The sequence below is a fragment of the Liolophura sinensis genome, chromosome 7 (genome assembly GCF_032854445.1).
Source record: "Liolophura sinensis isolate JHLJ2023 chromosome 7, CUHK_Ljap_v2, whole genome shotgun sequence".
Classification (NCBI taxonomy): domain Eukaryota; kingdom Metazoa; phylum Mollusca; class Polyplacophora; order Chitonida; family Chitonidae; genus Liolophura; species Liolophura sinensis.
Window position 1 is genome coordinate 39,709,079 of NC_088301.1, and position 15,767 is coordinate 39,724,845.

The 15,767-nt window shown below is 37.8% G+C and overlaps 1 protein-coding gene across 2 annotated transcripts in view; it reads right to left on the minus strand.

The window, feature by feature from the left end:
* Positions 1 to 518: 518 nt before the first annotated feature.
* LOC135469796 (mRNA-decapping enzyme 1A-like) overlaps positions 519 to 15,767 on the minus strand; it is a 40,436-nt gene continuing 25,187 nt past the window's right edge. For both annotated transcript variants that reach the window (XM_064748399.1, XM_064748400.1), the window contains 9 exons: positions 13,267 to 13,394; positions 11,708 to 11,771; positions 9,702 to 9,879; positions 8,963 to 9,101; positions 8,002 to 8,182; positions 5,884 to 6,514; positions 4,312 to 4,441; positions 3,024 to 3,142; positions 519 to 986 (listed from right to left, as the gene is read on the minus strand). In XM_064748399.1, the coding sequence (XP_064604469.1) occupies positions 906 to 986; positions 3,024 to 3,142; positions 4,312 to 4,441; positions 5,884 to 6,514; positions 8,002 to 8,182; positions 8,963 to 9,101; positions 9,702 to 9,879; positions 11,708 to 11,771; positions 13,267 to 13,394 (1,651 nt within the window). In that variant the 3' untranslated portion in view covers positions 519 to 905. The remainder of the gene's footprint in view (positions 987 to 3,023; positions 3,143 to 4,311; positions 4,442 to 5,883; positions 6,515 to 8,001; positions 8,183 to 8,962; positions 9,102 to 9,701; positions 9,880 to 11,707; positions 11,772 to 13,266; positions 13,395 to 15,767) is intronic.

The window sequence follows — 15,767 nt, forward strand, 5'->3', positions numbered from 1 at the left end:
GTAAATAAAGTACTTCTTGAGATACCACCTCTAATATTTTGTTTAACATTGGTTTTAATACACAAGTCAGGAATTAAGTAACAAAAGATCAACAAATCAAGGATGGAATATCCGCCACGTTCTGTTGTGCTCTATATCTGTGTAAACCCCGATCTTAATACCTGAAGTGCTTTTAAGATAGCACCCCTAACATTTTGTTTAACATTGCTTTCCCTGTTATTGGCCTCCGACGCTGAGGGTACATAAGCTACACCTGTACTTTGTGCAGGAGAGCTTATAAACAATATTCATGATATTTTAGGATTTTTTGTAAGCCAATAATAATTGTAAACTAAACATGACCGGAGAGGAAACCAGCATGAACTGGACTTGAACTCACAGAGATTGCATTTGTGGTTCACTTGGGCTGTATCAGCACACTAGGCCATGGAGGCCCTGCTATATTTTGGAACCAGATTTATGGAAAGTCCAGTAATCCCAAGTCCATATTGTCAAGCAAATCACTTCCCTTACCCCTACATGTACCAACTCGCCATTACTTTAATGCACCACAAAGGTTTTCCCACAAAAAAAAAGAAGCAAGACTGACATTAATAACAACATGTTTTTATTTTTGGAAAGAGCCCAGATATTCAATTTCCAAGACCTGCAGAATCTTAAACAAATTCCACTCAATCCAAGAGTGGTGGGTGAACCATATTAATAATAGTAAACATTTTCACCTCACTCACATAAAATAGAACTGGATGAAACATCTTTTTTCATCATTTACTATGATATTTTGCTTTTCAAAAATTTTCTGTAACAGAAAATGCCTTTAAAAAGATATATTTCTGCCAAAATTTAGCACTGAAATGAATATTAACAAACTCTGCAATCGGCTTTCGCCGAAGACAGCACTTGTGCTACAATTTGCCACTTGAAAGACCAGCTTGCAGACTCTTCAGGTATGCTTCATGGATACTTGAAACAAAGTTTGTGTCAGTCTGAAAAGACAAGAACAGTTATAACATGATCAGCTGTAGTTATACACTTAGCATAACCTTCAATATTATTTGAAATTCAAAGTACTGGAACATGGCAACATGTTTTCTCTCTTTAACAGGTTTTACTTGGTTGATTTAAAAAATTATATTTCGACATGGCCTTTTGTCATTTTTCTAGAAAACTCCAAATTACAGCTGTTTTAAATTTGGAAGCAAAATTCTCTCACATGTTATGCTTTATGGTTTTGAAATCTGTCTGCTTGGTCCCTTAATTTGATGTCCATATTGGATTTCTGGCAAAACCTTTGAACACTTTCTCAAAAACCAGAAAGGCAGATCCTTCAAATATCTGACATGAATATTTATTTATTTATTTATTTATTTATTTCATTGGTGTTTTACACCATACTCAAGAATATTTCACTTCTACGACGGCGGCCAGCATTATGGTGGGTGGAAACAGGGAATAGCCCGGGGGAACCCATGAACATCCGCAGGTTGCTGGAAGACCTTCCAACGTATGGCCGGAGAGGAAGCGAACATGATCTGGACTTGAACTCACAGGGACCGCAATGGTGAGAGACTCCTGAACATGACATGTGCTACCCTTGACATGAATAAGGGGCGATACTAGTTAGACGAAGTTTGAAGAAGACATTAAAATCTTTTAAAACCATTGGAAGCTTTGGTCGAATATAGGAAGTCATAAAAAGTTTTGAATTGTGATATAAATTTGATAAGTATTCCACTGTATTTCAAGTTGGTGATTCTGAATCTGTTTTTTTTCTATTTTTGTAACTTTCTGAGATAATGTCAACAAGCTATTTTATGGTTTTGAAGTTCGGTAATGTCAATGGCCTGTAAACTGAAAACTATGAGAGTTAGAAAGCTGTGCCCCAAGATATGCCCTTTCTGTGAGGGTCGAACCATTTTTAGCTACCATCAATAGTTTTCTTGCCATTATAACAACAGCACCCTATTTCAGAAATTCATTTAACCTAGACTTTATAGACTAGAGGGTAATTAGACAATTATATGTTCTGCAACTGCCTTGCTAGTTAACAATCCATGATTTCCCCAAATTGGCTGGTATATGTTAATATACCAGCATCACTGTGTTATTGACTATACACTGCTTCATAGAGTGAAATAAGCTGGCTGCTTTTAATTTTGGAAACGTTGCCAATTGTGTCAAATTATGCGCAGAATATTCTAACAAGCAAAGGCAGAACCTACACCAATAATGGTTGTAGAGGACATTTGCTAGAAAATTTTCTACACATCTACATTTTCCTCAAAGTGTGGTTATTATGCTCCTCATTCACACCCATGTAGTTGCCAGGTTATGGCACTGTGTTCAGCCGATGTCAAAATAAGAAAAAAATCACTTTATTTATTTGACTGGTGTTTAAGGCCATACTGAAGAATTTTTTTTTCACTTATATGACGTCTGTCAGGTTCATGAGTGAAGGACACTGGGCTGCCCAGAGAAAACCACTGAAAACCATGGCAACAGACAAACCTCATGATAAAAGACTGCTGATGAACCACCAAGAGCTGGATTTGAACATGCGACCTCAATGGGCAAGGGCTTTACAGTCACAGTGAGCAAGCTAGTCTGAGATTGCTCTGATGTTAGCTTTGGCAAAATTTTGTCGGCCAAGGATGGCCCCAAACCAACATCAGAGCTCCCTCCATTCAAAAACTTGATTCAGTTATCTGCCAATGTCAAATATTTCTAGGCTGTCAGTACAGCAGTTGACTTTAAGCCTTTCAAAAGAATCTTGGGCCCACACGTCTCATGAAATAACAGATCAACATTTTGACGTATTTGACTGGTTTTTCTCGCCGCGACAAAATGCCATGGCAACTCCACTAGGCTTTTAAATGGACTGTGCTCTGATGTTGGTTTGGGTCCACCTTTCGCAGAACAAAATTTTCACAAACCTATCATCACAGCAATCATTGACTATGAGTAAGCACTTTGACAGCTAGCAAAGGCTCTTGTAACAACATTGTAGTATGATTTCCACTCACCTGCAGAAGATAAATTAGAGCTTGTTTCAGCTGTTCTTTAGTTAACGGTGCAATTCTGGGGTCTACGCTAGGTTTTACGTCAGATACCAGACTCCCTGGCTGTAAAAGTGATGCATCACCTGAAACAACAATGCACTTGCCATTATTTATTTAACCATATTTGGCATGTTTTGCTAAAGCAAGGTTCATGAGAAGCTTGGAGATTAGTGCATCAGTTAAAAAGGGCAGCCCAAGTTGACTGAACATTTGATTCAAGTAGCAACATATAATGTATACCCAATCATATACATGTATATTATTTCAGGTTTAAAATTTTTTTTTCTGATTGGTTTTTCATGCTGTACTCAAAAATATTCCACTTATATGACGGCAGCCAGCATTATGGTTGGGGGAAACGGGCAGAGCCCAGCAGAAACCCACGACCATCTGCAGGTTGCTGACAGGTTTTCCCATGTACAACCGGAGCAGAAGCCAGCATGAGGTGGACTTTTCAACTTGCAGTATTCGCATTAGTGCTAGGCATCTGGGTCACTGTGTTGTTCTAACATGCACATCTAAAAAGCATGCTCGTAAAGCCTAAGATGTACATGTAGTGAAAATTGTACACTACATCATGATGTTGAAACAAACATAAAAAGTTACTGTTAGACTAACATCTTAACATTAAGACACCTTCTTCAAAACATGTTCATCAAACCCATTCAGTTTCAAAATGTTGTGAAAAATGTAAGGTTAGTTGACTCAAATTTACTCTGGGACTACATCCAAACTAAATTTTTAATATAAGATTGCTTTAGTAAAAAATCCAGTAAACTTTGAAAAAAAAAAATGATAAAATATCACCTCAGAACTAAGAGGTCTACATCTTTGAAGCATTTTCATCATGCCATTAAGTTTCCTGACTATGTAGTCAAAGCTGTTGAGACCAACAGACAAAACTATAATACTCTGGGGCTAGAAACTGATTTATTTCACCCTAAGTGCAAAACCTACTCTTAACCTCAGTATTAAGATGTCTACATCTGGAAAGCACGCTAATCAAGACCATGTACTGAAAACCAACATATGGACAAAAAGTTTACCCTGGGATATCTTTTTCTGTACAATGAATAGCTGACCTTAACAAAAAAAGCTTTCCTGGACCCTGGATACACAAAATACCATCCCTTACTTTGTAATGGCCAGCTACAAAAATGTGAACATCATGCTGTCTACAAAGCTTTCATCTATAATTCTACAGTTTATGAACCAGACAAATATTATTTTTGGTAACTGCTTAAATGTATACCTTGTCCTGTACAAGATAGATGTGACACCGGTGGTGATCCTCTGGCTGAAGTAGTAAATACCATTGGAGAAAGGAGCACATCCGTGCTGAAAGACGGTGCGGGTAGTGTGATAGCCAATGGAGGATGATGCTGAAGAGAAAAAAAAAAGAGAAGAGAGGACATAAGTTATTCTTTTCCTGGCATCTTTTTTTTTCTTTATTATTATTACTATTTTCCTGGTGTGTGAGGTTTTTTTTTGGCACAAAAGCATGTAATACATCTGATACAAGAACAGGCACAGTGACAGAGGAGACTCATTGCAAGTCATATCAGCACAACATCATGGTTTTCATTAAATAATTCCAATATAAACAAGCCTCTAAATGCACAAGGGATCCAAAATCTGAAGATTTTCTTCACTTAAATTTTTGTAAACAGGTGCAAGAAAACATATGTTTACAGAACTTTCAATGTATTTAAACACCATGGCAAAATTACCAGACATGGTGATGTCTTCTACAGTACTTATACCACATTATTTGGGAAGTGCAGAGAGTAAGTACCAAGACTGCTAACACTGAAACCTTATGCCTGACATGACTTTGGACTGAATCATACCAATTATGAAGGAGATGCTTTAAACATAATGAACACATACATGGTCATTGATATTTAAATCAACACAGTTCAAGTGTACATATGTACACATACAGTGTATCTTCACATGTACATGTCTGTCATGCATTTTTCACATGTTAGAAAGGACATCAGACTTGAATTGACCTCAATTTAGACAGACAGGTAATAATCTGGCAGGGCTATACTATCTACAAGAATTGGAGGAAACCAATTCTTGCTTTAACTTCCATAAACCAAATCTGCTGGAATCTGTTTTTATTCCCATTGAAAGAAAGGTCACAAAAATAGATTTTAAAATGACCAAATGTTTTCAAATTTCTGATTCTTTCATGTATTTTGATTTATTTTGATTGTTTTTTTTTTTATGGCGTACTCAAGAATACTTCACCACCAGCATTATGGTGGGAGGAAACCAGTCAGAGCCCTGGGGCACTTTCATGTATAAGTACTTCATTTGGACTGCAGTGCATAGGACTGCAGTGTGACACCATTAAACTAATAACATCCTCAAAATGGCAAAAACAAAGCCCTGTAAGGAGTCAAATAAGAAACTCTGTTGATGGAAAAAAAAAGGCAGAACTGTTTAGTAATTTATTATTACCACCTGTTTGTAATTTATGAAGGGGCCTCCGTGGCTCAGTTGGTTAGCGCGCTAGCGCAGCGTAATGACCCAGGAGCCTCTCACCAATGCGGTCACTGTGAGTTCAAGTCCAGCTCATGCTGGCTTCCTCTCCGGCCGTACGTGGGAAGGTCTTCCAGCAACCTGCAGATGGTCGTGGCTTTCCCCCAGACTGTGCCCGGTTTCCACCCGCCATAATGCTGACCGCTGTCGTATAAGTGAAATATTCTTGAGTACGGTGTAAAACACCAATCAAATAAACAAATAAATAATTTATGAACATTATACTGATGCCATAGTGATAAGTTAATAAAAAATATCCAGATATAATTACCTTCTCAGAAATTACGCTGCTCGTTTCAAATTCTGCTGGAGTTAAAAGAGTGCTAGACGACAAATCCAGAAAGCCGGCTTCTGACCCTGTTGTCTTTTGCACTGAGCAAATTGATGCAATTCTATCCTCTAGACTTTTAGCTGAGCTTTTATCTGGGATAAAACTCTGGCCTGCCTGTCCTGTTGACGACAGTGAAAATGATGGCGATGAATATGTAGCGGGAGAAGATAAAGTATTGACAATGTCAGGACTTTTGTTGCCACCAGCACTGACATTAATACCACTTCCCGCACCAAGTGAAGGTTTGATTATGTTGAAAGACATTGTCTGGGCAGTTGATACACTGGCATCAGGGGCCAATGTCAACAATTCTGGATTTAAAATAAAAGGCAGTCTGGCCTGGGGCTTGCTTGACACCATGTCACCCCCAGGCCCTGGAGGGTGTCGTGGACTTAGATCACCAGGTTGAGGGTGCTGAGGGAGTTGTTGCTGTTCCACAGTTTCTAGGCGCGGCCCAGTTGACATGAGCTGTTGGAGAATGGGATGAAGTAGACTTGCACCGGAGGAGGATGAGGCAGGATTTGACAACTCTGCCTCAGACAAATGACTGGATTCACACAGGGAGATTGACCTGAAAATTCAGATATGATATTAATGACAATTCTTCATTGATAATGATAACAATTCTTTATAAATAAGGGTAATTCTTTATTTCAAACAAAAAGATCCACAGAGGTTACATATATAATTTTTTTGCCAGCTAATACCAAGCATTCTACAAATTATAAATTATTTCTAAAGAAAGAGATGGTGAAGGCAGCAATATATTCCAGGAAAAAAGTGAAATGCTGTCATCTTACAATGTAATTTTTGGATTAAAGTTTATACATACAGCTCACACTCTGACCATGTCAGTAAAAATACTGCAAAATAATGACATTTTGAAATACTTCATGTCAGCACATATCCTGAATGAGCTAAATAGTGGGCTAGCCCTTGGGGACACATTCTGCATGTTGATGTCAATGCTAAATAAAAATATTTTTTGACAAAATAATTCTGGTGCATGGTGCAGTCTACTCCCTGTCAAGTTATAGGTCTCCAGCCTCCACCACAAGGGTAAGAATATCAGCTTTTCCACTGGTGCTATCTTAAGAGGCTAATTGTGATTGGCTAAAATCTCATGTCTGCTGCACCAGGTAAGAAATGCCTCATAAAATCTCAATGCCACATGTGCCTTGTGATTTTTTTTTCTCTCTTGCCTCTGCCACTACAGCACTGATGATAACCAGAACTTAAGGTGGCCACTTAAATGTTCAGCTACATATACAAGATCAGGTTTTATCATCACAGTCAGGCTCAGCTTTTTATCAAGGAAGTACATGTATGTGTACCTAGTTAGCCTGTGTTCAAGTGGAGAGTTTCTAGATCAGTATCTACAGGTACATTACATGTATATCAGACAAAAAAAAAAAACCCCAAAAAAAACAAAAAAAAAAACAGCAAGTGACAAATACTGAGTTTGAACTCCTCTCAACACTAGAACATTACACAAAAGGTCAAGTATGTCACAATGTCAACGTATCATCAATGGTTGATGAAATGTACAAGTAAGGTGACACTTTGTTTTCAATTTTTACTTTGTGTTTCATGTGCAACACTAAACAATCCAAAAATGGAATAAAAATAAAACTGAAATCCATCTTTTTATTTTGTCTTATCTTGATATTTTTTGTAATTTTCCTGTTTTTCAAGGTTGTTCAATCATGTCCTCACCAGGACAAGTTGCCCAGATAGTCTACATTTTCCATAAAATTGAATGATTCTCAAGTTCTGTTTTTATATTCTTTGCCAAAAAGGATTTATTCTTCCGACCTATACAAATTTACCCTTGCAAAAGTGATTTCAGTGGAAGGGCGCAATAACTTCCAAAAAGTACTTTTAAGGTTGGATGTGAGATATGGGTCCTATAACTTTCCAAATCAAGGTATTTCTATGTTTTTGTGGTAATCTGCTAAATTTTTTTTAACTTAAACAAAACCAAAGCAACAAAAAAAATCCACATCATAAAACTACATTTTTTTAAGAAATGCACTGAATTAAGTATGCAGTGTGAACCTGTTTGTTGATGGCCTTTCTTTACTGGTGGCATCTGCACCCAACTGGTCCATTGACCCTGGGGCGCACCTCTGCTTGGTTATACTGGCATTCCTGAACAAGGCCTCCAGACTTATGGCTGTGATAGGAGTACCACCTGCCGCTTCTCTGGAGCTGTCACTCACGGCTCCACCACTTGTTTCTGAACAGACAGTTAACAGGGTGTATGTACATGTGTTTGTTTACTTAAATCACAGACCAGGAGATCAACTACATTGGACTATCTCTTTTGGTAACAAAGGAAACAATTAAGCAGTGTAAAGACTTATAACACTTGTATGTCAATCACCAATGACAAAACAGTACAGCACATCCAGAAATATAAAATGCACATCCAGAAATACCATTCAATTTGCTAATTTCTTCAATAAATTAAATACATAAAGATTTTCTAACTAAACATTTTTCAATTTATGAAAACAGAAGTTCCAAACTGTCCAGCAAAATATTTTCACACAGCTAGAATAAAGCGTTTAAGAAAAAAAGACATCTTTCAAACATATTTATTTACTTTTTTATTTGACTCGTGTTTTACGCCGTACTCAAGAATATTTCACTTATAGAACGGCGGCCAGTATTATGGTGGGAGGAAACTGAGCAGGGCCCAGGGGAAACCCACGACCATCCACAGTTCGCTGGCGGACCTTTCAACATATGACCAGAGAGGAAGCCAGCATGAGCTGGACTTGAGCTCACAGCGACCGCATTGGTGATAGGCTTCTAGGCTAGCGCGCTAACCAACTGAGCCACAGAGGCCCCTCTTTCGAACAAAGGGAATATGGACCACAACAGACATAACAGCTAACATCAGCAGCGTATCAAAAATCTGCAGACAGGACTGAAGTGTCACTGATGTTTCATTAGTTATTGTTTTCCATCTCAAAATATTATTCATAATAGGACGGGACAGGACGGTGAGTACCTGATTCAAAATTCTGACTTGGAGAAAGTTTCAATGGCATAGGGCGAATCAGCTGTGTTGTCTTGGTTGCAGCAGCATTGGGATTGTCAATCATTGGCTTAGGCTCTGCTTTTCTTCCAATGCTTGTTCCTCCTTTTGACTGCAATAAATATGGAGTCAATTTTAACAACGTGAGAACTGATTAGGAAGTTATGTTGTATATCTTGTGGGGACCTAATACAGCATGGAAAGGAAAAGTCCTATTCAAGTTAATTATCTACCTTTGTATACGTCTGCTGCTGGCTGTTCAATTGTCAGTTGTCTGGTTGATTGCTCAATGCCTATTGCTACCATAAAGCTGAAACACTAATGACAGCGACAAGTATTCTCACTCACCCAAGAATACACGGGTTAGTCAAGAATGCATTAGCTTTAGAGTAACAACAGCCATTGGAGTAGGCCCATATACAGCAAATGCACACCAATCATACATGTTCACAGTAAGTATTACGATAACATGTATATAACAGCATTGTCAGTGAGGCAAAGATTAACAATGTTTTCTTCTTATTCTAACTATCCAATGAAAGCATACAGTACATGTCATAGACTTAAGGAAGCTAAAAAAAATCAGATCCCATTTGGAAAAACCTTTAATAATAACTTTCATCAACTATGGGACACAATCCCTTTTATTTTTCCAGTGTGGATCAGCACTTACAGGGTGTTAACAATCACACAACACAATCCATTCACCGACCTTGACATATTCATGTTGTGCCTTGGACAACATCTGAATAATGTCCACCTGTTGAGGGTCAGTAGGACCCATGCTTTCTGTGGGTCTCTCTACCATACTGTCACTCTCTGATGCTCTTCTCTGTCGCATGGAGCTCTGGGTTTTGGCATGGTGATGTTCAATGGCAAGCTGGACTAAACTGAAAGGTTGGAAGCAAAACACATGGTTATTTAGAGTCTTAACACTTTAACAAGCCAAATAAAAATATCTGAGTAGGTAACAAAACTGGACAGAAGTGAGATTTTTCTGTATTACCTACTATAAACAATAGTCAAAATTTCTGACTCATGTTATGAACACACAAATCTGCCAGATACAGTAAATTACTCAACATTTCATGGAATTTTTCACCAGCTAATCCCTCTGCTTTATGAGTTGTACACAGCAAGGTGTTTATTCGAGCATATCCTGAAGGCATTACAGTATTCTGTGCTGACTGATAAAATTACACCTTTATGTGAAACCCCGAAACTTGCCAAGCCACCCAATGTAGTTTTCTCTCTAAAATCAAATTAAAAATGTGCATAAATTGCACTGAAAGTTGGTCTTTCATATGCAAAAGGTTGAGGAATTAGGGTTAATTTTTAACCTAAAATCAAATAAAACGTTACCATATCTTACATGATGTATTCATGTAAAATCATAAATGATAAACCATAGATCATATATTATTTTTTCATGATATATCAACTTTAGTACAGCAGAGAATGTGATCAGCTGCTGACAAATTCCATGAAATTATCAATGTCATCTATAACATTAACATCCCATACTGCATAAATATATCCTTACTATCTTCAAACATGTAGGAGCATATTTAACTGCATTGTAAATGTACTATTAGCTACATGATTACTCAGTGATAGGATACGCAAATATATGGTGTCAGTAATCCTCATATTGGGTGAGGCTGACGGCTCACCCAATATGAGAATTATCGACAATATATTTGCGTATTCTATCAGGCGTATCCTGCGTATCGTCACCATGTAACGAATTTATCCTGCAAAGACCCATCAATTTAGTGCAGAAGACCAAAGTATAGGTGAATCGCGTTGTGACCGTCATTGGGTCCCAATGAAGGGAGATAACCTACTCAACAGACAAATTTGACGTCATATGCAGGATTTGAGAATATATCTGTATTTTGTCTGATGCGGCATAAATGTATATACATATTGTACAGCCTGCATGGGTGCATTGAAATATCAATTATCTGTTTAATATAGATTGGCAGATATCATTTAGCATTTACATGGTAAATGTGGTGAGCAATGGTTAAATTAACAACATTACTTTACCACACTGGCTATGAACATGGAAATGTTATTATATTATTTATTACACTCACACTCTAAACAAACTAAATATATTTTCTAGCCCTCCAACGCCATGTCAAAACGATTAACAATTTGATTTTCTTTCTTTTTTCTTTGTTTTTAACTTTAACTGTATCAATTTATAACCACACACTTACAGGCGTTACAAATGCCACCATGCATGTTTTGGCAACTTAACATCTTACCGAACCAAAGGGAAAGTAAAGAAAAATTAAGGGTGTCTGGTATATTTATTTATTGGGTGTTTTAAACAGATCATCTTCTCAAATCTTCCATCAGACAACAGACAACTTACTCTGAGAGAAAATGAATATACACCTACATGTAAATGTATGTGAGGTCATACTGTAGTTGTAGAGCGATAACATGTATTGAAGTGAAGACGTGAGAAAGATGTAAAACATGCTTGCATAATATACACAGCAAAATGAACTAAGTTTATTTATATCTACACTGGCCTCTTCAGTTCATGTTGTCAAAAATAACCATTTCTAGATAAAAATGTGTAGGCCTAGCGAGGCATAATTTGCCATGGCTTAGAGCCTACAGTTATACTGTGATATGGCAGACAGGCAGTTAGAGTTGCAACTGGAAGGGTAAGCAGGAGAAGAAGGATCATATACTTACCAATTCATGAGCTGACCTATTCTGGCACATTCATCTTTGTCATAAAACCATATTCCAAAAATTGCTGAAAATCGAAGAATGACAACCCTTAACATTAACATGACATGCAATATAACCTACATAAATACTCACATGTATAGAGGATTGAATAACTGCTGAGTGAGTGGAGGGCTAACCCAGTCAGGGTCCTACATCAGCAGCCATGGATCATGTATGATGTAAACCAAATATAGCCTGCTCCAAGTACCAGACATCAAAGACATGTCCATAGATGGAAGAGGTTGATTTCCCCCAGGTGCAACATGGCCTTGCATGGAAACGCACAGGACCATCAGCCCACAGAACCAGTTTGCAATAACAGGATACAAAATGCGTGGGCTATACGTGTAGGTCTGTGACAATAGCACAGGGTCTTAAAATATAGCTCCATGTGATGTAAAGAAGGCCGTGTTCTTTTCCAGCCTGTGGGTCCCATTTCTCTGTGTCTGTGTGCAAAGGGCGGCGAGGAGTACTGTATTGTTACAAACAATGTTTAGGTTAAGATGGGCCAGAGTATTTTTAGCAGCTTTCTGGGTTAATAATCTCCTGGTATATGAAGCTAGGGCTGAGGAGGACTCAGCATCTGTTGGGTTTAGCTCCATGCAGAGCAACATGTGGCAAACATTCGTTTCTTCAGGCCTTCAGGTGCAGGACATTGTTGCACAGCTAACACAGTTATAATACCTAGTATTAATCCTTGTACAATAACCAGAGGTGGCAATACCTGGACACCTTTCTTTACAATACAATCATGGCAGCACAAGTTCATGCGCTCACCACTGCCTCGCACGGCATTGTGCTAAACCACGCAACGTGTACAATATACATCTTCCTTTACATAGTGCAACAGTATATTACAGAATACCAATGGAATAAAGGTTACTGACAGCTTTGGGAATATGAGAATACATGTAAATGTGCAAAATAACAGGATGGCATTTAAACTATAATTTCTCTGGGAGAATGGTGATATCATAAGCTACTGGATTTTTTCGATGTATTCATTATAACTGCAGTTCACTGCTAAGCCACAGAATTTGTAGTTTTGTTTAATTTACTTGCTGTTTTTTTTAATGCTGCATTACTATTTATTTATTTATTTGATTAATGCTTAATGCCATATGCAAAATTTTTCACTCATAAATGGCAGTTTTATAGGTAGAGGAAACAGGAGTGTTTGGGGTAAACATCAACATTAGGCAATGTACAGATGAACTTTTCCACAGGCACTCCATAATGACAGGAGACAAGTACATCATGTACATACAATCTTCAACAGACATCACACTGCTGAGTACCTATTGTTACTATGGCCAAAGAAGCAGATTCTATGTCCAAGGCCTGGTTTGAACCCTCAACTAATGTGCCTTGGCAGTTGAAAGGCAAGCCCATCTACACTACTATATATATTCTCCATGAACCTTCTCTTTCAAAATACAACCAAAACATGAAGCCCCAAGTGAGTGTGCAAGACTGCAAAGTAACACTTCATGGTTATTAAGAGTTTTACTTACACATACCTTTTGTATTTCTGTACAATAAGAACGGGTCTTGCAGCTGGAATTCTAGGTCTTTAATTATGGGCTCTATCAAGTTGTTAAGACCTAGTCTATTCAGAATCATGAAACCATTGATTGGGGAAGCCGATCTAAAAAAAAAGGACAAAGTTTTATTCATGAATTAGTTTATTTCAATCCACACTCTTTGATAAGCAAACCCTGAACTGCATTTGGTAATCCATGTACTATTGGAGGCCAGGCAACCCTGTGAATAGCTGAGCAAAATGTTGAGCTATGAGGTAAAATACTTCCATGGTATTTGGCATATGCATATCACTACTGATGATTGGATATCTATGTGGGTGGCCATTACAACCCTATGATTGGCCAAGACCTTTAACCAAACAGGACACTGACACCGACAGCATCTGATCCCCCTCTTACAATTCCTCTCCTTACTTCGTGAGTTGAGCTAAAAGCACTTGTTTGGAACAAATATTTCCCAAAACAGTTCAGTAATGGTAAACCTCCCTCAAATACTCCACCCTTAGCCTAAAGAAAAAACACCTAAATTGAGAAACACAAAAACACTGACAATAAAGTAAATATGGATATCAAAGTAAACTAGCACTAATTGTTAAGATCCATAAAAACTCAATGTTAAGTAGTACATGCATGTATGCTGCTAATGATCAGTGACACTAAGACATTGTGATACTTGAAAGAGGCTCATTCCTCAGTGTAATCAGCATACTATTCATGCTGGGACGCCAGCTGTATCAAATGACCAACAATGAATACTCAGTTCTTATAGTTCACACATTATTTCCCTATTTTCTTGTCAGTAGCAAAGACATACATACATGTACATATGTAGCTTTAATTTCATGTATATCATTAATAATGGTTTTCCATGATATTTCTTCACTTAATCATAAACGAGCTCTGTGGGAAGACATACTAAAAGGCTGTAGACTATAATATATTCACTTGGAAGCACAAGGCAATAAAATGTTTGTGCTTGATCCAATTTGCCCATTAACACTGAATGCCAAATAGCACATTGGCAGATTTCTACAGTGAACTCTGTATCACTGTAATAGGGAATTGGGTGTGAGTTTGAATTTTCTGATACTTACAGTATGCAGATATATTGGCTATGTACAAGTAACCCTAGATGTTTCAATTCTACATGCTTTCACACCTATCAGAAAAAACAATAACCTCACTATTCAAACTCCAAGTTTTCAGCATGAAAGGAGAGTGTAACATAACCTTTTCTGAGAAATATTAAATAAATTCAACCAACTACAAAAAATATATACAAGTAGAACATGTATGGTGATAAAGCTATTACCCAGTAAACATCCTAATCCATTATTTCTTTCAGCAATATGGATAAATAGTTACAATAGCTTACAATGTACATGTAAATCAGAGTCTTTACTCTGTACACATTAATATTGACAGCATTTACAATGCCAGCTTATTTCCTTGAATGGACAAGACATATGCGTATACATGTACGTTGTTTGAAACAACAATTAACGTCATCATACATGTAGCTGTACAACAGCAACTGTATGTGCATATGAACATAATGGGAACATGTGCTTCTGCTCGCACACATATCAAACTTGTCATCTACAGTAACTGTAATGTCTAATATTTGGCATTTTTGGTAGCACCAAGGCAAAAAAAAGCTGTGGCAAAGATACACATGGTTCAAGGGGATTCATGACAATTTGCAAAAAAACTTCAAAGGAAAACAATGAAATGTAGCACAATTTTTTTCTCTTTGTCCCCCCTTACAGCACAGGACAGCATGCAGGTGGGAAAAACCACTGATCATGCACATCAGATATAGACAATACTGTTTTTTTACAAGATCCTGGATTGGAGTCCATATTCCTTGGACTACATTCAGAATCTCCAAAAGTTATCCCCAGGATACACCAGAGGCTTGTATCTACAATAAGTCATGCACTTAAACAAGGAATAAGGACAGGCCTGGCTGTTAGGTCATAACACCTCATAATGGAAAACACTATTGGTAGACCCCTAGATAAGTAAGTGTACATGTATATATATATGTAAACAAGCAAGCTATCAAGCACAGGTTAGCTGCATGTATGAGAGTACTAAGGCCAGGGTAGAGTTTGGCTGTACTTGCACATTCAACCCAGTCAAGGTATTGGGGAGGGAAAAGCTTTGAGCAGCCTAGTAGCTATAATCTACCAGCCTCCAGGCTTCAGCTCACCAACCTGGCTAAGGGACAGGGGAAAGCAATTTGCAGCAAGAGTTGTAGAGTTAGGAGGATAGTTTTGTGAAGGGAGCCTGCATAGCAGCTGGCAGTCGCTGCACCAGTTGCAGTTACCACTGGGAATACTATCTGGTCCATTCAACTGGACCACTCTAGTGACTGAGAGAAAACTTGTGTTGACTGTATCAGGCCAGCGTGGAAAGTTTTACGAAAAACGACACTGGCATGTTCTTTGCAGGAGTGCATTTGGTACCGCAGT